At 56.2% G+C, this 21,127-nt stretch overlaps 1 protein-coding gene across 1 annotated transcript; it reads right to left on the bottom strand.

Moving 5' to 3' along the window:
- CHGA (chromogranin A) lies at positions 1–11,233 on the bottom strand. Its single transcript, XM_090271329.1, has 8 exons — positions 10,986–11,233; positions 10,212–10,258; positions 7,421–7,514; positions 6,493–6,561; positions 5,378–5,476; positions 3,429–3,854; positions 2,278–2,747; positions 1–150 (listed from the first exon to the last, which is right to left on the bottom strand). The coding sequence occupies exons 1-8, from the start codon at positions 11,029–11,031 to the stop codon at positions 67–69; spliced, it is 1,335 nt and encodes a 444-aa protein (XP_090127455.1). The 5' UTR covers positions 11,032–11,233; the 3' UTR covers positions 1–66.
- Between the last annotated feature and the right edge of the window lie 9,894 nt (positions 11,234–21,127).

Raw genomic sequence — 21,127 nt, 5'->3', positions numbered from 1 at the left:
AAGGAGACAGTAGAGCCAGGACCACAGGGTGCCTTGGGGCCCTGGCTGGGGGTGCCAGCTGGCGCCTCACCCCCGCCGCAGTGCCTGCAGCTGGTGGGCCACCTTCTCCAGCTCTGCTTCGATGGCCGACAGGCTCTCCAGCTCCTGGTCCTGGGAGAGAACACAGGGTCATGCGGGGACTGGCCCAGGGAGCCGGCACCCGCGTGGTTAAGCGTGCCGCTGGCTAGCTGTGTGGCCTTGGACATGTGTCTTTGCCTCTCTGAGCCTCCAGGGCCTCCATGTACCATGGGGACAGGGAAGCCACCCTACAGGACTGCTCTGAGGAGTGCTGTGCACCAGAATGTGGGGAAACGGACCGCCCTGACCCCACACCACCCAGGTGGCCTCTTATTCAGGCCTGCTGCCTCCTGAATGGCTACAGGTGGGCCTGTGGAAAACTACCTCTGCTTCAGGGTCCTCCCAGTCCCCCATGCCAGGCCTCCCGACCCAGGTAGCTGTGGGCCTGTGGCACAGGCTAGAGGCTGCACGAGCTGCCCCTGTTCTCCCTGCCTCAATCCTCACTCCCAATCAGGGGGCCCTGAGCTCTGGCTGACAGGGTGGTTAAAGGGCACATTCTGTGAGCCCGGCTGGGTGCCCCCACCTTGGGGAGCTTCCAGACCCCCAGAGCCGGGTCTGATGCCTATGAGGACATGCCCCCGAACTCGGAGCAGGAGTCAGGGAAGGCTACCGCTGGCCTTGACCCTGGCGGATGGTCTTCCTGGGGTCCCTGCCAGATGACAGGCTACAGAGGGCACCCTCGCCCACCTCGCGCTAGGACAGCCCTGACAGCCCTACCGGAGACCCCAGAGCCCTCTGTCTTGGAGTAGCCTTGGGGCATGAGTTCTGTGATGCTGGGGCCATTTCTAAGAAGACCCTTGGGCTGGGTGGAGTGGTCCCCGTTTCTCCTCTCTGCAGTCCAGGGCTCCCTCTGCCTGCAAAGAAGGGAGCTGGCAGGCGCCTCAGTGCCCCTCACTCGTTCCTGCTTCTGTGGGTGGGGAAGGGGGTGAGCAAAGGTGCCCAGCCTTGTCCTGGGTCCAAAAACTAGGGATGGGGAGCAAGCTGCTACTTCCTGCAGCCCTATCCCCTTGGTCTCCTGGGGACACAGGCAAGTGCCTTCTTCTGCTCAGGCTGCCAGGCCCCTCATCCCAGGCCCAGAGAGCGTTGGAGGCCTGAAGAAGGGGCCAAATCCTCCTCTGGGCAGGCAGGTCCTCGCCCCCATGAGGTCCCGATTCCCACCTGGGCCCTGTGAACCACTGACCACCCCCCTCCTCAAGGCCTTCTCTACCTCCAAGCTATGCTGCCAGCCAGCAAGGAACCCCAGCTCCCACTTCACCCCCTCCTGTGGGGCTGCATCTCTGCCCTGGGCACAGCAGGTTTTCAAATCTCATGTGTGTTCTGGTCATGATAATGAGGTGAGCAGAAAAGTCCCCTTCCCCTATTTCACAGATGGGGTAACTGATGAGGTTCAGAGGAAAGTGACCTGCCCAAGGTCGCACAGCTTGGAGGAGGCAGAACCCAGGTTTTTGGGGCACCCACCTGCTTCCCCACCTCCCCACAAAGCAGAAGGTCAACTGGCCCTGCCCCATCCCCCTCTGCTATGCAGGGGTGAGAGGCAGGGAGGGCCTGAACCTGGGAGAGAAGGGTGTGCCCGCGCTGCCTGCGATCCAGGGGAGGACCTGCCTGGACCGACTGCAGGACCTTCCAGGACACCAGCTCTCCCTTAGTGTCCTGTCCTCTTGTGCCCTCCCAGCTCCTGGGGCCAATGGTGCCCCGGACTTGGATCCCGCAGGCAGCAAATGACCCTCCTCAGGCCAGTCCTTGTCAGTCCTTTTAGTTTCCAGTCTCTCTCCACCCAAAGCTTCAAGCTCCATCCATCACGTTTGTCCTGCCCCCAAACCTGCAGAGGTTCCCTGTTCTCTCCAGGACAGTTGCCACTCAGCACCTTTGGAGATTTACCACCTCCCCGGCTTCCACGCCCTGATCCGAACCCTTCCCGTCTCCTGTCTGCCCGCCCGCCAGCCTCACGGGGTGCCCGCTGTGAGCCAGGGTGCACTAGCCTTCCTGCCTGACACGCCCTTTCTCCTGCCCCTCCCCGGGGCTGCTGAGCCTGCCTCCGCAGCATCTCCCAGAGCTGCCTGTGTGAGCCCCTCTCCAGCCCCAGCCTCCAAGGGGACCTTGTCCCCTCCGCTGAACCAACCCCCACGTGCCTGGCCCAGGGCTGGCTTCTGCCGTACCAACCTCTGGTCTGCGGTTGGCGCTCCCCTCCTCCTCCTTCTTCTCCTCCGCGTAGCTGCGCACCTGGAGGGGCAGACCCTCCTGGGAGTACGGCCTCCAGCCTCGAGGCAGCTGCAGCCCGGGGCCCCTGAAGCCATAGCCCCGAGCCTGGAAGGAGAGCTTCATGGAGCGGTCAGGGTCGTCCTCCTCATCCTCCCCCGCCGGCCGCTGCTCGGCTGTCAGCTCTCTGGCCAGCTGGTCCATCTTGCTCCATTGCTTGGCATCCTCCCACTCCTTGGAAAGCCGCTCCTGCTCCTGCTCCTGCTCCAGCTCCCTGCTCTTCCCGCCCCGGAAGGGGCCTAGAGGGGCCCCTGCCACCTCCTCCTCCTCCTCTTCCTGCCAGGACTGCTCCCGCTCCCCCTTCCCTGTCGGGGACTGGGCTTCCTCAGCCCCAGTCTTCCCGCCTCCATCCACAGCCAGAGCCTTGGACCAACCTGGAGCAGGTGGTGGACAAGAGCAGGAGATGAGGGGGGGCACTGCCTTCCCCGTCCCAGCCACTCCCCAGGGGATCGCTTTGGCCACAACTGAACCACAGACCCCACATGCAGGGTCCAGCTCAGCCTCGCCCTAAGATTCTACTTGGAGGGGAAAAGGCATCTGACCCCATGCTTTGCAAGACCCGCTCAGAGTCTAGCGAGGTGGCCAGCGGGAGCCTGCCTCTTCCTTTAGCCCCTCACCCTATAAGCCCTTGACTCGGGGCTCATCTGGCTGGGCAAGGAGTGAAGACTTTGACAGAGCCCACTGAGGACCCTGGTGGAAGCTGACAACTGTCCCCAGAGAAGCCTGTTCCCACATGACATGCTGTCCTTCTGCTCCCAAAGCCGACCCACCCACCCTGCAAAGCCCTTCTGGCCTCCTGGGTTGGCGGCAGGCTGTGTGGAATAGTGGAGATGCATGCTTTTGGAGTCAGACAAACCTGGGTTGGAATCTCAGATTTTACTACAAATCAGCTGTGTGACCTTAGGCAAATTACTTAACCTCTCTGAGCCTCTGGAAAATGGAGATAACACCTGCTCTCGGGTTGTTGTGAAGGTGGAATGAGGTTATGGATGAGCCACCCCCCCCATCTGTCCCCCTCTCCTACACATTGTTGAGGTCTCAGACATGATACGTACTCTCGCCTCTCTGGGCCTCCTTGTAGCCGAGGCTCGGGTGGGGGCTCAGTGCTGTGGTGGCGCCTTCTTCAGAGACAGCCGTATCTCCAGCCTCTGCGTCCTCCTCCTCCTCTTCTCTCTTTGCCTGCTGCCCGTGCTCTGCACCCAGGCCCTCCTCTCTGTCCACCAGGCCCTGGGAGGGGCTCTCGCTGTTTCCCTTGGCCTGAGGGCCTGGGTGTTTCTGGCTGGGGACACTGGCTGGGGGGTGGGTGTTGACGATCTCCTCCTCCCCTGGCGCTTGGTCCTCATCCTCAACCGTGGACCCCTGCCCAGGCTCTGGGGAGGCCTGGGGCCCAGCTCCATCTCTGTCTCCGTCGTTCTTCTCCACCTCATTAGAATCCCCCCTTTTCTCCGCAGCGTCCTTGGAGGACATCACTTCTGTCCCTTCTGCGGAAAGAATAGAGCAGCGTCAGGCCCTGAGGACCAGGCTGCACTCAGGTCTCCCAGGGCCCAATTTCAGATCTCAGTCATTGTATTTCCAATTCCAACAAGCCCAGCCCAAGACACCTATGACAGAACCAGGGGTACCCTCTCCATGTCTTGGTTTGGCCTGAGCACGAATGGACTGTTTCTTTGTAATTCTACCTCTTATGGAAGAATGTAATTAAAAAAAAAAACAAAAAAACAGACCTATGAAATGACCCCAGAAGATAGAGCCCTGAGTAGAAATTAGGACATCAGCTGAACTGCTGGGTGATCTTGGGGGAGCCCCCTAAGCTTCCTGTGTGCAAGGCACCATTACTGTGGTTCCGCTCTCCCTGCTACGTGAGGCTTTTCGGTTTTGAGCATCCCGGGAAAGTGCTCAGTTCCTCACTATTTGCAGTTTTCATTGAAAGGCGTTTTCTTGTGGCTGTTTTGAAGACAGCCTGTTACCTAGCAGAGGCCCCCCCCCCCCATCACCAGAACGGTAGCGTGGCACAAAGCACAGCCCGCCCACCACGTGACTCCAGGACCCCTGCTGGGAGTGCTGCCGTCCCCTTCACAGAAACTCAGACCATGCTCAGAAAGGTAGGGAGGCTCATCCATGCTCATGAAGCCTGTGGGCAGAGAAGCTGTGCCCTGAATCCAAGGTTCCGAATGCCAGGCACAGGGCGCTCTTTGCCCTGACATGTGGCTGCTTCCCTTAGCGAAGCTCCCAGACACACGCATGTACACACATGCACTCACTACGCCCCCCTCCCGCAGCCCCTGGCAGACACGCACAGTCATCCAGATGCCCGTTGCCATGGAGCCAGCATGTGGGAGCGCAGACCATGCCCCCAGCAGCCACTAGGGAGATAGCCCTGGCCCACATGAGGGCACCTGGGCCACACCAGCAGGCAGGCTTCCAGATGCAAGACCACCAAGACCCCGGCTGCTGCAAGACCCCATGCAAAGGGCAGGGTCTGCTGGGGCAGTTTGTGGTGTTTGCAGGCAGGAGGATGAATCGCAGAATCACCTTGACCTAAGCCATGATCTCTCTGACCCCTAAAGGCTCTCTGGCTTCAAGAAAGATGATCCAGGTTCATCTAAGTGTTTCAAACCTACTCCTCTGGGATCCTCCTAAACTTGGCGATGCTAAGGGACCACCTAGTCCTGGGAGGGCAGGTGCTCAGGGCAGAAGCCCTGCTGCAGTGGCCGCCGGAAAAAGCCAGGCCAGACGCTCCCCGCTGTGGAGTGTCAGCCTCTGTGGTGAGCGAGTGGGACCGATGGGGAGCTCGGCAGTGAGACAGACGCAGACCCACGTCTCCAGTTACCCCTTGGACAAGACCCTCGCCCTCTCTGGGCCTCATGCGTAAATGGAAGGAAACAATAGCTATGTCACTGGGTGCTAGCAGGGGCTCCCGCCTCCCAGAAAGCCTCGCTCTATAATAACTACTGTTACTATCTCCTCCCTCCCCTGGTCTCTGGTCACACGGGCCAGCACTGACCCTTCAGCTCATCCTGGTCGTTCTGCTTCTCAAGAACCTCTGAGAGTTCCTCCTCAAAGCTGCTGTGTTTCTTCTGCTGATGGGCCCTCTCCTTGGCACCTGCATGAGAAAAGGAGGAGAAGTCGCCTTTGGTCTGAGCTGGCACATTTGCCTATGAAAGTGAAGGTCTCCCCATTTCCTCACATGACACGTTCCAGGCCTGCCCAGCGAGAGCTCAAGGACAGGGGAGGGTGGGCTGCCCCTGTCCCCACCCAGTTGGGGCCCATCAGGTGGCCACACCACCTCCAGACTCAGCTTCTCACCTAGGAAACAAGAGCAAGCCCTGCTTGCTGCCTCACACAGCGACAGAGACTCAGATGGAACAGAGGGGCTGAGGGGTAGAGGCAGAGTGGGGCCCCCCAGGATCTGCCTGGTAGCCGGGGGGCCCTGCAGCAGGCCTGTTACCTCATGGCGGCTCTTGATTCAGGAAAACCCTGCCCACCCTGGACCCCATGAGTCCAGGCCCCTGGGAGAAAGCCAATCACGTGTCTGCATCCAAGCCCAGGGTTGTCACCTGTGGCCATGATCCAGAGACCCTCTCCCTGCATCAGCCTGAAGTTGCTGCTGCTGCTGCTGTTGCCTGACGACTGTCCCCACCTGTGGCTGCTTCCTGATGACGGCTCCCTGCCCAGGCCAGCTCTGCAGCTGGCGATGATGTTTTCCCCCATGACGGGAGTTTCCGGAAAGGCCAGAGGAGCCTGACACAGGGGCGTGGGCCGGGGAGGATGCCCAGAGGAAAGAGACCCTCTCTGCCACCTGATCCCGAATGTGCCCCCGTGGCAACGGCTGCACTCGAGGCCATGGGTGTTAGAGGAGCTGCATCGGGACTTGGCAAGGCCCTGACTCCCTGCGTGACCTTGGGTGACACCCTCAGCCTGTCTGGGTCTCAGTCTCCTGTATATCAATGGCAGCCGGGACCGGGGGGCGTGGAGCCCCCCCGACCATTGCCTCTCTAGCTGAAAGGAAATAACTGCGTATCAGAAAGAAGCAGGGCCTGCCGGACCTTCCACCCTGATCTCCTGACTCTCTGTCACTGGGATTGACCCAGATGCATGTGTGGCGGCGGCTGGAAATACCTTGGAGAGCAAGGTCCTGCAGCTCTTTCAGCAAATTCTGATGTCGCAGGATTGAGAGGATCCGTTCGTCTGAAACGAGGGAGAGCCGTTACGGGCCGTGGCCCAAGAACAGCTGAGAAGGAGGTGGTTATCAGCAGTTTCAGCTGAGCGCACGGGCTTTATTCTGGAAACCAAAGCCTGCGCTGCGACAGCAAGATTGGGTCTGGAGATAACACTTTTGAAATGACTTTGTTTCCGAGGTGTTGATCTGTTTTCGGCAACAGAAGGGTCAGCTGCTGTCCCAGCCTTCAGGCCTTGGCCAAGAGACGGCAGCCCCGAGGTGAGGAAGGGGTGTCTGCACACAGGGCATGTCTCCCCTCTCCATGCCTTTGCTCATGCTGTCGACCCCCGGAGCACCCTTTCTTCATTTAATTACCTATTGGTTCCCAGCTTTTCTCGTAACCCCCAAGCCCCATGCTAATGCTGGCTCTAACCAACAGCAGGTTGAAACGTGACTGCCGGCTCAGCAACGCTTTCTCCTTCTCATGCCCACCCATGGTGCTCCTTTATGCCCTGCATATCCAAAGGTGTCCGTCCGCCAGGCGTCGGCAGCGGCTCCTGGCCCTGGGGCTATAGCACACCCAGTCCTTGCCCACGGGGAGCTCACATTCTAGCGGCAAGCTGTTCCAGCCCTGGTTGCATTCTGCCCAGGATCCTAACTAACTGTGTGCCTTTTTGTCCCCTCTGCTAGCCTGGAAGCTCCAGCTGTACAGGACCTGTAAGTCCTTCGTCTCCCTGTGCCACCCAGACTGCAGTACGAGCCCGGACAAGGCAGGCACGTGATCAGGGACTGTTGAATTAGATCACTGAATTCCACGGAAAGCCACGCACCCATGTGCTCACCCCCCAGCCCAGCAGGCAGCCGCCCTCCCGCCGGCCTGGCCCATACCTCCTCGGAGTACCTCGAAACACTCCTGGCTCACAGGAGTGGGGCTGGGCTTGGAGAGCGTGTCAGAGATTACCTCAACGATGCACTTCATCACCTGAAAGAGAGGGGGGCAAGTTGGGATTGGTTTGGGCGTGGGACTCAGCCCCTGGGAGTTTAGAGCAAGTTTCTAACGAGGACAGAGGGGCACTGGCTTTTGCCTTCAGCAGTCCATGGACGCCTGGCTCAGGGGCACAGCTCTGGGTTCTCAGCAGACAACAGCAATGACAATGGTACTTATCATGTGCCAGGCACACCAGTCACTTGGCCGGCAGGTGCCTCTCTGAGGTGGGAGTGGCTATCTGGTACCTTCTCCTCTCCAAGGCTTTCTCCAGAGATGAGGAAGCTGCTCCCGGGCATCAGACACACGTCTTGCAAAAGTACTCTAGTCTTGCAAATGCCTGAAAGGTCACCTATTGCCCTAACTGGTGTGGCTCTGTGGGTTGGGTGTCATCCTACAAACCAAAAGGTTGCCAGTTTGATTTCAGGTCAGGGCACATGCCTGGATTGCGGGCCGGGTCCCCAGTTGGGGGCATGTGAGAGGCAACCACACACTGATGTATCTCTCCCTCTCTTTCTCCCTTCCTTCCCCTCTCTCTAAAAATAAATAAAATCTTAAAACAAAAAGAGGTCAGCTACCTCCAGGAAGCCTCTCTTGCCCACCCAGAGAACAAAGACCTCCCCTGGCTCTATCCTGTCGGGAAGTGGTAGTTGGATCACTGTCTCCCAGCACCCACGGTGGTGTCACATGCAGAGAATCGCAGTCTGGCTCCACGGGTGCATCCACCGGCTGGAGGTGGGCGCCCATCAGCTCTATCTGGGCGCCCATCCCAGGTTACCAGCAGCCATATCTCTGAAAGTCGTGTCCAGTGCCTAGCAAGGTGCTGCGGATAATCAGGCACCTGGTAAATGGACATCTGAAGACAGTGCCAACAGCAGTGTGGTATCTTAGCGGTGTTTCCTGGGGTATGTGACTTGACCCCTCTGAGCCTCAGCTTCCTCATTTGTAAAATGAGAGTGAGAAGAACCTCCCAGCTACCCTCCCAGGGTGACAAGGCACAGTGGAAAAACACTTCATAACGCATGAAGTGCCGCACACGCCCAGGAGGGGTGCACAATTCCCAGCCTGCTTTAGCTGTCTAGAGCCAGGCAGAGGGGCAGGAGGTGCCAGACACGCATCAGGCAATGCTGGTCGGGAGTGAGGGGGAGGGAGGCTGTGTCTACAGGATGCCAAGGCAACCCCTCCAAGGATCCAGGACGGCAAACTGGCAAACAGGTTGCACAGCTGCCATGGCACCTGAGGACAGAACATCCAGGTCTTAACCAGCTGTTCCAGTGCCCCTGACCCCAGGCTCCTGAGTACAGCATGGTGACCCAAATGTCTCCCAGAAGAGCCCTGGGCTGGGGGGTGGGGACTTCAGCCCATACTTGTTTCTCCCCACAACCCCAGGCTCTCCACTGGGAACAGCAGGTAACTTACAGTCCAAGAGGACAGGTTCAGAGAGAGAGGAATTGAGCATGAATCCCAAGAATGATGGGGAGATCAAGAGGGAAGCTCTAAAGCCCTGGCTGCTGTGGCCCAGTGGATTGAGCATCAGTCTGTGAGCCAAGTGTCGCTGGTTCGATTCCTAGTCAGGGCACATGACTAGGTTGCACGTCAGGTCCCCAGTTGGGGGCACAAGTGAGAGGCAACCACACAGTGATGTTTCTCTCCCTCTCTTTCTCCTTTCCCCTCTCTCTGAAAATAAACAAATAAACAAACAAATAAATAAAAAGAAGAAAGGGAGCTCTAGAAGTCACAGTGCCCATTTACGGAGGGCCTGCTATGGGCCAGGCACCTCACACCTGATTCCTACTCCTCACAACTCCCCTCAAGGGAAATATTACTACAGAGGGGAAAAGGGGAAGCTCAGAGAGGTGAAGGGATTTCCCCAAGACCACAGAGCTACAATGAGTGGTAGAGGTTTAAATACAGGCCTGTCTGCACCTAAAGAATAGGACACAAAATTGAGCAAATCGATGCTTTGGGTTTTAACCATAGCCTCTCTGGAATGGAAGAAAATAGCTGCTGGAAAGTGGGGAGGAGAAATTTTTCTGACTCTCAAGTGGAGGTGTCTGTGAGCACCAGAGACTGGAAAAATAGCCGCAGCTCAGACATGAACGAATTTCAAGTATATACTCAATGTGGAGTGTCTCTTGCTGGCTGCAGAATGCCCCACCAGTGTCTCCTAAGTCCTTCTCCTGGGTGACGTCCACCATCAGCCCTAACTGACCAGGACCCTGGGTGCAAGGTCATGATCAAGAATGTTTTCATGGTGGCCCTTTGGGAGGGTCCTGGTTTGAGTGGCGGGGGGGGGGGGCATGCTGCTGGCAGAGCCTTGGGGGGAGGGGAAAAGCCAAGGAGGAGGTGAAGACCACAACCATGGAACAGAGAAGCTGCCCCAGCCCTCGGTGGGTCTGGCAGATTTGGAAGGTTCAAGCCAGTGGGTCTAGCAACTGGGTGCAGCAGGCAGGACACAGTCCCCGTTGGGCTGCAGACTCTGCTCAGAGGAAGCTGTGGAAGTCCCCACAGCAGGATGGCAGGGCAATCAAGCAGTCCTTGATGTCTTCTTTTGCAAGCTGTCCCCAGGCTCAGCAGCCGCAGTGCTGGCTCTTGGCTTTATGCCAGACTCACTTCTGCAGCTGCCCAAGACGGCTGTGAGGTGTCCACTGGGGCCTCCTACCCTCCCTGAGGCATCCCCGCACCCCGGCTTACCTCAGTGTCCCTTTTATTCACAGGGCTGTTCACAGGGAGGGCGAAGACTGGGGAGAAAACGAGAGAGCTGGGGTCACTCCTCTGCTCTGAGGGGAGAGCCCATCCTCCCTGACTGGGTTCCTGGGGGACCCATTCACCTCTGTGCTCCCACTCAAAACTGCCCTCACCCAAATGAGATGCTGAGCTGATTTTGTTTCCCTTCCCTGGCTGCTGCTCCGAGGGGGTGTCTCCCAGAGGCTGCACTGAAAGCCTTAACCCTTCCTCTGGGAAAGCTCCTGCTCCGAAGGGGGTGTGGGAGCTGAAGGCAAGTGTTGTAAAAACAAGGCCGAGGGCTGAATGGGATGGCGGTGGGAGAATGCGGGGAGAGGAAGAGAGACCCCTGCGGTGCGGGAAAAGGCATGGGGGAGGAGCTAAAAGTCAAGGGCAGGAGCACGGGGACGGCGGGAGGATGAAGAGGGAGAGCCAGCAGCAGACCTCCCATCTCCCCCAATGACCTTGGCCAGCCACGGCGCGGAGACGGAGCTGGCCCTGATGCAGCCCGGACACGGGGTGGAGGCACCAGGGGCCCTGCCTCGCAGAGTCTGGAGTCGGTGTCCAAAGAGGCCGCCCGGCGGGGTCAGGACCGGGGCGGTGGCGCTGTCCGCGGTGCTGAAAACGCGCCGCGCGGCAGGGCAGGGACGGAGGGTCGCGCGACGCGCGCGGTGCCTGGACATCAGGGCAAGAGGTGGCAGGGGCGCCCGGCACACGGTCCCCCGAGACGCCGCGCTCACTCACCTTGCCCGGCGCAGAGCAGAAGCGGCAGGACAGCGGCGGAGCGCATGGCGAACCCGGGGCGCCGAGCAGCTGGAGGGCTGGGGCCGGGCACGGCGGGTACCCGGGCGAGGAGGGGCTGGACACGCTGTGAGGCGCGGGCTACCGCGGCACTGGAAGGCGGTGGGGGTCGCAGCGTCTCTGTGTTCGTCCGCCTGTCGGTCCGCCCACCTGCCTCGCCGTACCCAGTTGGGACACTGCAGCAGCAGCAGCAGCAGCAGGGGCGGCCGCACTCGCGCGCCCACTTATATATCCCACCCCCGGAAATGACGTAATCGGGCCGCCCCCTGCCTCCTTTCCCCACCCCTGTGGGGGTCCGGCCGCAGTTCGCTCCACCCCCAACCTCAACCCCCGGCCCCCGTGCCCCGGACCCCCGCCGCCCACAGCTCGTGGGTCAGTCCACGGGGCAGGCATCCGGCTTCCAGGAGCAGGCACGGGGCACGCAGCTCTGATCCTCCACCACTCGACGGCTCCACCGACCTGCTGTGTGTCCCTGGGCCAGGCACTCGGGGTCTCTGGGCCTCGTGTCCCTCCAGTGTGCGCCGAGGTCCCTGCCCACCCTAGCTCGCCACTCCGCTCTTCCTCTGCCGCGGGGCGCGCGTCCCGTCATCTCACTGGCTGGGGCGTGCTCGCCTTTCAGGGCTCCCTCACCTCTCTAGGAGCCCCCTGGGAGGCTGGCTTCCCGAGCCCTGTCTGCAGTAAGGCCTCTCTCTCTGGCGACTTAATTCTGTGCTTTCACGAGTTGTAACAGTACCGTGTATGTATTTATTTATTTGACTAATTTCCATTTAGTCTCCATTGCTTTCACAGGGCCCAGCACGGCACCTGGCACAGAGTAAACGCACTTAATAGATACTTGTTGAATAGGCCGAATGGAAGTTCAACCCATGCCTGAGCGAGTCCTGGGCCCTGGCCACTGTGGGACAAGCTCTCATGGGGGGTGGGGAGGGGGGAGGGGGGGCAGCTCTTCCTATCAAACCAAAATAGGTGTCTTCGTGACTTCTCTGCTCATGAGCCCTAGTGCAAGCCCTTATTGCTGCTGGTAACTCACAGTTATTTGAGAACAACTCTCTTGCTTGTTCTCAAAACCTGGGTGCTTTGTGTGTAAGGTTGGTTGGTCCCCTCGTTTGTTTCTCTCTGCCCTGGGGCCCTCATGCTCGGCCACATTGCTACTCTCAACCGGGGAGCTATATCAGAAATCCTCTGCCGCCTGACCCCAATGTCATAGTGAACCTGGGATCTGAGCTACTGTTTGGCACCAGCTGGCATCATTCAGAGCCCCTTCTTCCTGGTCCCCCATTTCCTGTTGCTGTTTCTCACATTCTGTCCCACACCGCTGCCCACCCGGCCCCTAAAAGAGAAACTGGCACGGGCTTAGAGGAGATGAAGTGGTCTTGTTCATGCATTTATTCATCTTTATTGGTTAAGCACCTACTAAGTGCTTAGAACACCTTTAAACACCACTCAGCTGTTCTGGGCGCTGAGGATACAGCAGTGAATAAAACGGACAAATGCCCGGTCCTTAGGGAGTTTACATTGTGAAGGGAGAAGACAGACAGTGAACAAGTAAAGAAGTAAGATGCACAGTATGTCAGGTGCTGTGGACCAAAATGAAGCAGGGAAGTGGGGGTTCTGGGGGAGACAGTATTATATGTCAAATAGGGTGGATCAGAGGAGGCCTCACCAGGAGGGGACATTTCAGCAAAGAGAGGGGTTGCTGTGTCCAGGGGAAAAGGGCTCCAGGGAGAGGGAAGAGCAAGTCCAAACACCTGAGGGAGGAAGCGCCTGGTGTGTCTAAGGAATGGCGAGGAGATCCAGGGGTGCTCACGGCATCCAGAGAGAAGCATCGATAATTTAAAGTGTATATTCTATAGCCTTTGCTGAGGTGGCTGCCTTTGTAAAGGGCAGTTTCTAGGGCAAGACTTTAGCTGAGTGCTGAAGCTTAGGTGCCCCAGGGCCCTCTGATGTGGGGTCGTCCTGAATGTCCTGCCCAGATTTGCCCCATGCTCCTCCCCAGCATCCTCTCAGAGAGAGTGGTCCATGCCATGAGTATACCAGCCCACCATGCCTTACCCTGTGTCACAATTTGTAATACACAGAGAAGTCTCCTAGTTCTTTGTTGTTATACAGAACAGCCTTGTACACCTCTGTAGCATTTGCAATGATTTTAGTTAATAGTAGGTGAACTCCTCGGTCCAAGGAAATGGACATTTTTAAGGCGCTTGATAGGCACCACCCGGCTGCCATGAAGGAAGCTGAAGCACTTTCCAGGGGAGCTGGCTTTCCTCATGGAAAGTTTCAGAGCCACTGCCACCCTCGCAGGAGCACCTGTTCTCCAAGAGCCTGTCCCTGTTTGTCATGAAACCGAGCATAATCAGCCAGCAAGAGTTTCCCAAACTAGGCTTTACAAGGGACAATGCCAGGAACTAGCATGTGCACTGTGCTTCCTCGCTCTTCAGAATGGTCCAGCGCTGACCCCATACACCACCCCTAGGCCTAAGTTAGGGGGTGATTTTGATTCTTCTTTGCAGATTTGAAAGCTGCAAAGGGACCCGGGGTGTTAAAGCGAGCAGCCCAAGTACCCCACGGCAAGTAAATGGGGAAGTTGGACCTGGATCCTGTTTTGCCCAAATGCCCCAAGTTTCTGCCACCTCATAACGTTCCCCATGCCGTTACCTCTCTCTCTCTCTCTCTCAGGAAGCCTCCCAGTGAGCACCTCCCTCCCTCCCCTATGGCCTGGCAAACTTCCACACCTCTTAGGACCTGACGCCATTGCTGCCTCCTCTCTGCTTCCACGACACTTATTTGAGCATTTGTCCCAGGAGGTAGAAGATACATTTGCCTTTATCTCATTACACTTTGAACTCCTTGGTATTTGGTCCGCAACCTGGCTGTCTGGGGACTTTGGTTCCTGGGCTAGGGCTGGGCACATGGTGGGCACAAAGGAAAATTGAAAGAGGGAAGGCACTCACGTCCCTTGGTTCCATCTTTGGGTTTGGGGCTGGGCTGATTAAGTAAGGATAAACTTCTAGAACAAAAAGTACCCCTAAACTATGGCAGGGTAAGATGGGTCTTATTTCTCTGTCAGTGAGGCTCTCTCATGGGGTGGCTCAAGGAGAGGTTTCCATCTCTGATACCAACGGAGCTCCTCTAGTCGCCACCATTTGTCAATCTTCACGTAGGTGACAAGAGGCAGACGGAGGCCAGGCGGTCTCTTTGTAAGGATATGATGCAGAACCTGCAGGAACTGTGGGTTGGAACTCGGGCCCAGGGACACGCTTAGTTGTAAGGGAGGTGGGGCAGCCAGGGGCGTGGTTCAGAAAGGAGGAGAGGGTGCTGGAGGACAATGAACATTCTCTACTACCCCACCCATGGGGATGGTGACCACTGGGAAGCTTACTGTGTCCTGGCACTGCCCTAGGAGTTCACATCAGCCCTGTGAGGTGGGAGCCATTGTTCCACTTGCTTACAGAGGGAGAGAAGTAAGCCCAGATGCCCTAGGCCTTCAGCACCTGTTAGGAATTAACGCCTCTTACAGGCACCTAGAGTGGGGCTAATTATGTCCCATCAAGCAATGTCTCAGTGTGAGCTTCTGCTGAGGACCGCTGTTGACGGGCACCTTTCAAGGGGCCAGGCACTGGGTTTGAGTCTCGTCTTTGTTTGGAATCCCCCAACGCTGATGCCATGACGACAAGGATTTGGGAGTGTTGGGAAGTGATTCCAGGAAGCCCAGTAAGGGAGTAGGAAGTGAGACAGGGAAGGGAGCAAGGCCAGTGAAGGGTGTGTTGGTGAGGGGGTCACCCCCGAGGGCAGGGACCCATGTAGCTGGGGGGGCTTGTTGAGGAACTGCTTAGAATTGGTCCTTGGGGCTGAAGAAGCTGGGTCTTACCTCTCCATCGTCTTCCGTCACCGGGGGCCTCCCCTGGAGGCACAGATTTAACAGCATTTTGGGTTTGCTCTGGGAAAGGGCCAAGCAAACTCTCACTGCCAGAAAACACCCTCAGGCAGAGGATGCTGGGAGCTGTAACTGCCTACGGGAAACCTCCACCGACATCTGCTACAGGGCTCTGTACATGTTCTTTCGTTTCATGTTTACAACGAACCTGTGGCCAAGTTACCAGCATTTCTGCTTCTCATACGCAGAAGCCCAAGCTCAGGGAGACGGAGTAACTCTCCTAAGGTCACGCGGCTGGGAAATGGTGGAGTCTGGGGGACAGTCATCTGTGGTGTCACTTCACACTCCCCTTCCCAGGCCCCAGGTGCTCTGTCAGCCTAATGTAACTGGTCCCCATCAGCAACCCCCACCAAAACTACTACCTTCAGGATCTGGGGGGCTTCTCATTTTTTGAGAAAGACAGTTGATGTTTATTTCAACCTTAGGTGGATGAAACATGGAGAAAGGCTGTTTTTATTACTCTACTCTCCACATGCAATCTCCATCAAAGCCACGTCCTTGCTTTGTATAAGCTCTGTCCGGAAAAAGTCCAGCCATTGTTAATATAACGAGAATAGTTTGCATGGATGTAACCTGACAGCCAAGGAGAGTGAACAATGACGACTTCACTGTACTAGTCAGTGGGGGCGGTAGATGCTGTTGAGTGAGCGTGTGTACTGTGTGACCATCACATTCAAAATAACTGAGTAGAGCAACGAATCTGCTTCCAATTTTGCATTAAGCTTGAACAGTCCTCTGCGGAAACTATTCGGATGATTCAGAAGGCAGCAGCTGTGGGCAACTGGTGATTGGCAGCTTCATTATGACAACGTGCCTGGTAATGCATCACGTCTCCTGCAGTTCTTTGGCGAAACATCAGATCACCCAGGTGACTCAGCTCCACTACATCCCTGATTTGGTGCCCTGCAACTCCTGACTTTTCCCAAAATTAAAATCACCTTTGGAAGGGAAGAGATTTCAGACTGTCGATGAGACTCAGGAAAATACGATGGGCCAGCTGATGGCAATTGGGAGAACCGTGTGAGGTCCCAAGGTGCCTGCTTTGAAGGGGACTGAGGCATCCTTGTCCTATGTACAGTGTTGCTTGTATCTTGTATCTTCTTCAATAAATGTCTCTGTTTTTGATATTACGTGGCTGGATACCTTCTGGATAGACCTTGTATATGTAAGAACTTCAGACAAGTTCTCTAGCCCCCATTTCTTTTTAGGTTACTGCCTCTAAGCTCCTCTTATCTTGACATTCTTGAGCTGCCTCTGGTTATAACAAGTACTTCTCATTTGGTGCATGTGGTCAGGTCCTGGTTTTTACCCCCAGACCAGTTTTCTTACTGTGAATCACTTCTACTGAAATGCTAAGGCCCGGGAAAGAAAACCCAGATGTGGCTAACTCTGCCTTCATTATGCAGGAAGAGGGAATCCGAGAGGAGCGTGATCTGCTCTGGAGGTGGGCTTAGCTGCCCACCTTAGCATCCTGTGAGAGAGCCAAGGGGCCAGCAGGTGCTCGCTGCTCACTAGGGCCCCAACATCGGCTGCCAAATGTTGATCCACGCACAAAATGGGTTTTGATTATCGCTATATATTGGCGGAGCTATAGCACAACTCCCCGAGAGGAGGAGACAGTGGGCAGAACAAAGTCAGGAGCTCTCTGCGCTGTCAGTATGTGGAGGGCACTGTGAGTTAGACTGCTCACCCTTCGTCTCACCCCTCTTGCAGGAGGAAAGCTAAAAACTACATTTCCCAGCCCTCCTTGCAGCTAAGGCTCTGGGTGTATGTCCATGGGTGTGTGGCTGTGAGAGGAGGGGGCTCGGGAATCGTAAGGTGGGAGGGAGTGGCCTCCCCAAACATGGGGTCAGCGTAGGCCTCACTGAGACTCTAACGTAAGTGTGGACTTGAGGGGCTTGACGGGGAGAGCCATGTGGCTCTCTGGGAGAAGAACATTCCAGGCAGAATGACCAGCCAATGCAAAGGCCCTGGGGCTGGCGTCTGCCTGGAGGTTTGAGGCAGACCAAAAGCCCAGGGCGGCGGGAAGAGAGTGGGTAAGGCCCAGGGTAGCAGTGGGTGAGATGCGGTGGGGACAGACTGTGCAGGGCCTCACGGGCCGGGGAGGACTTGGGCTTTACTTTGGAGCAAACGGGAGTCATTGGGAGAAGATGGGCAGCTGGCGGTTGGAGATGGTGGGGTGCCCAAAGGCCGGGTGTGGGTGGGCCTGGCTGCTCCCAGCTGCCCCAACACCCCACTCCATCCCAGGGCCCTGCAGCGATGCCTCTGAACTAGGAGGAAGCCTCTGCTCCCGCCTGCCCCAGGTGGCCATAAATGTCCGCCTTTGGTGAGCGCCAGATCCCAGGGACTGACCGAGGGCTTAGGACACCTCCACGTGGGATGTCCCTGCCAGAGGGTCTTAAGGGAGCAGCTCTCTTCCTGTACCCTCAGGAAAAGTGGCAGCTGCTTATCTGATGGGGAGCTCAGGGTCCTGGCCAGCAGAGTCAACACGCCCTCGGCCCCGCTTACAAAATTGTATTTCCCAAACACACAGCTCCTCCAAGCCCCTTATCAGGCCTCCAGGTGGCAGGCCCTCCGTTGCCCGGCAATGCTGTCTTATCTGCGAGGTCTGCACAGAGGCCGGTGCGAGGTGATTGCATTAGGTCCTCTCCCACCTGTCTCTGCAAACATCTCTGGGGGCCTCCAATTAAGGTTTTGCTTTTCTTCTTTGGCAGATGTTTGTTTTAATTTAATAAAGCGGTTTACAGGCCTTAGCGGGTGGACGAGGGCTTCAGGGGGCCCCAGCCCAGGAGGATGGTGGGAGAGGTGGGGGTCGGGGGTGCTGCGGGCCCCGTATCCTGGACGTGGGACTGACTCCCTGGAGACGTGAGGCACAGCGGGGTGGAGAGAAGGACCCCGCGTGGGCACCTGGGCCAGGCTGAGATGTGCCTCAGCTCCTTGCCTGCTTCCTGCAGCCATATTCCCACGGGGTGGGGGGGGGGGGCACAACGGCCTCACTCCCAGGCAGGATGTCTTCCAGAGAGATCCTCTGGGTCAGAAGCATCTGTCTCCGGGGGAGAGCAGCTGGGAGGTGGGTCTGCAGAGGCTGCATAGAGAGGTGCTGTGAAAGAACCACTTTGCAGTGTGCAGTCTCGAAGTGAGGCCCCGCAGACCAGAACAGTGGCTCTAACTAGGGGTCTGGGGTGAGGGGCCAGTGAGTGTGAAGTCCCCAGTGGAGGAGAGCACGTGGTATGGATGTCGAGGGGAGGCACTGCTGCATGAAGGACGAGGTCAGAGCAATGCAGGGGCGCTTCTAGAAGGGGGCCAGCTAGCTGGGACTCTGAGGGAGAGACAGCCTCCTGTCTAGGCCCCAAACTCTCAACTCTATGGACTTCTACAGGTGGACTCTAAGGGCCGTGACTTCGGGGCCATCCTGATGCCCAGAGCCGCCACCAGCTGGCGGGAAGACCTGCACCTTTCAGTCCTCGCTCTGCTTAGTCCTACAGTGTCACCTTGCGGAAGTCACTTCACCTTTCTGAGCCTGTTTCCTGGTCTACAAAATGGCCAACAGAATTCCTTGTGTGATTTCTGTGAATTGAACCAAGAACATTCAGTCACCAGCATCTGTCGGTGCTCACCGTGCCTGGGCAACGCAGGGGTCCGAGGACAGAAGGTGGAGTCCCGGGTGCTCAGCACAGTGACTGCCCCGCAGGGTCTCAGGTGGCCGTCGGGGCTCCTCCCTCCTCTCTCCCTCAGGCTCTGTTCTCTGGGAGACCATCGGTTGCTGCCGCTCCTTTGCAGCTGAGGGCCTGCCTGCAGGAGCCGCCCCCTTGGACTTCAGCATCAGCGGGGCTGGGAGAGCCACCTTGTGCCCCTCCCCCCAGCCTCTCCAACAGCAGAAGGGGAGAGTGAAAGACACACACAGAGAACCCCAGGGGCTCTGAGCCCTACCTCACCTCCTAACTGGAAAGACACCCCGACCCCGGGCAGGGGGCCCGGGAACCCGGGCACTTCACACCACGTGCCTGGCAGAAAGTCTAAAAGTAAAAGGACTGCTTGGACCAATGCTGTGAAGATGTGGAGGAACTTGAACTCATACACCGCTGCTGGGAATGTAAAATTACTTTGGGAAACAATCTGTCATTTCTTTACAAATGAAACATATACCTACCCCATGCCCCAGCCATTCCACTCCTAGGTATTTGCCCGAGACAAATAAAAGCATTCAGCACTTGTACATGGATATTCATAGCGACTTGATTTGTAATAGCCCCAAACTGGAAACAGCTCAAATCTCTATCAACAGATAAATGAGTAAGAAAGTTGTAGCACCTCCACAGGATGAGCTAGGACCTCGCAATGAAAGGAAGTAAACTATTGATAGCACATCAGTGTGGACGACTCTCAAAACAGAAGCCAGACAAAGAAAGTGCGTACTGTTCTCTTCTGTTTCTGTAAAATTCTAGGACATGCAAATGCACCTACAGTGACAGAAGGCAGATTGGTGGTTGCCTGGGAGTGGGGGAGGGAGGGGTCACAAGGGGCTAGGAGGGAGTTTGGGGGGGTAATGGATCTGTTCACTGGCTTGATTATGGTGATGGCTTCACAGGGTCAGGCCTATGTTAAAATTTACCCCATTGTACATTTTAGATATGAGCAAATATGTGTCAATAAAACTTTTTTTTAAGAAAAGAGAAAAAAAAATCAACAAACAACAAGTGCTGGCGAGGATGCGGAGAAAAGGGAGCCCTAGTGCCCTGCTGGTGGGAATGCAGACTGGTGCGGTCACTATGGGAAACAGTATGGAATTTCCTCAAAAAAACTAAAAAAGGAAACTGCCTTTTGATCCAGTGATTCCATTATTAGGATTATATCCACAGAATCCTGAAACCCCAACTCAGAAGAACCTATGCACCCCTATGTTCATAGCAGCTCTGTTTACTTACAACAGCCAAGTGCTGGAAACAGCCGAAGTGCCCGTCTGTAGTTGAGTGGATCAAAAAACTGTGGTACATCCACACAATGGAATACTATGTAGCAGAGAGAAAGAAGGAACTTTTGCTATTTGCAACAACATGGATGGAACTAGAGAGGATTATGCTTAGTGAAGTTAGCCAAGCAACGAAAGAAAAATACCGTATGATATCACCTAATACAGGAGACTAATGAACAACACAAACAAATGAGCAAAATTGAACCAGAGAATACAGCAAGAATGCCAGCCTGTTAAACCAAGCATGCCATTGTCCGGGGACAGCCAGCTGACCTGGCGTCTGCACGATCCTTCCCCATGTGGGAAGGCCACCCTCCCCTCCACACCCCTACTCTTTTTAGGGATTTCTGGACCCAGGGGTAGGTAGGACGACGACCATGTCCAGCTTGGGGCAGCTAGAGGAGCAAGAGACCTTTGCCCATTGTCCTTTATAAGATTACAAAGGGTCTTAAGTCTGAGAGGGAGGGATTGTTATTTTTTATTGTTAAAATAATTAATTAATTAATTATTATTATTATTTTAAAAAAATAATAGTATAGGAAAGGGTGAAGCCAAAGAACTTGTATGTACGACCCATGGGCATGGACTAGGGTGGGGGGATTGCTGTGGGAGGGGGGGTGCTGGGAAGAGGGGAACAAAGGGGAAAAAAATTGGAACTATTGTAACAATATAATCAATAAAATATACTTTAAAAAAAAGGAAAGAAAAAAAAAGCTGTTACAATGTTGAATCACTATGTTGTACACCTAGGACTAATACAATATTATGTGACTACTATACTTTAATTTTTAAAAAACCGCAACAAGATGCCAGTACATACCTTAAAGAGAAAAAAAAGCTGCCACGGAATCCAGAATCCATGGAGAACACGGGTAGTTGTAGGTGTCTGCCAGCCCCAAGCTGGCTTGATTATTGTGGGGGAAGGAGTGATTGTCCCCGTCTGACCCCTGAGGACCTGGGACCCAGAGAGGTTAAGTGCTGGGCCTGAGGTCACATAGCAAACCCAGGGCAGAGCCCATGGCATGACCCCTGCTTCCTCCTCTGGATCCAGCCTGTTTTCTGTGGGCACTGGCTGTGCTCCCGGGAGTCATCCAGGGCCTGCCAGCTCGCGCTGACCTCAGGGACAGGATGTCCCTGCCACCTGAAGATATAATCTCTGGCCTACATCATACCCCCACC

This window comes from Furipterus horrens, unplaced genomic scaffold (assembly GCF_987537825.1).
Source record: "Furipterus horrens unplaced genomic scaffold, mFurHor1.1.pri manual_scaffold_3, whole genome shotgun sequence".
NCBI lineage: Eukaryota > Metazoa > Chordata > Mammalia > Chiroptera > Furipteridae > Furipterus > Furipterus horrens.
The sequence above is the reverse complement of the archived record's forward strand: the minus strand, read 5'-3'. Positions and strand labels throughout refer to the sequence as shown.

Excerpts from the sequence above, each read along its gene's own strand:
- CHGA (XM_090271329.1), bottom strand. The coding sequence starts at position 11,031 with ATGCGCTCCGCCGCTGTCCTGCCGCTTCTGCTCTGCGCCGGGCAAG. Across the intron at positions 6,562-7,420 it reads TTTCGAGGTACTCCGAGGAG|ACGAACGGATCCTCTCAATC; the intron begins GTATGGGCCAGG and ends CCCTCGTTTCAG. Across the intron at positions 3,855-5,377 it reads CGACCAGGATGAGCTGAAGG|AAGGGACAGAAGTGATGTCC; the intron begins GTCAGTGCTGGC and ends TTCTTTCCGCAG.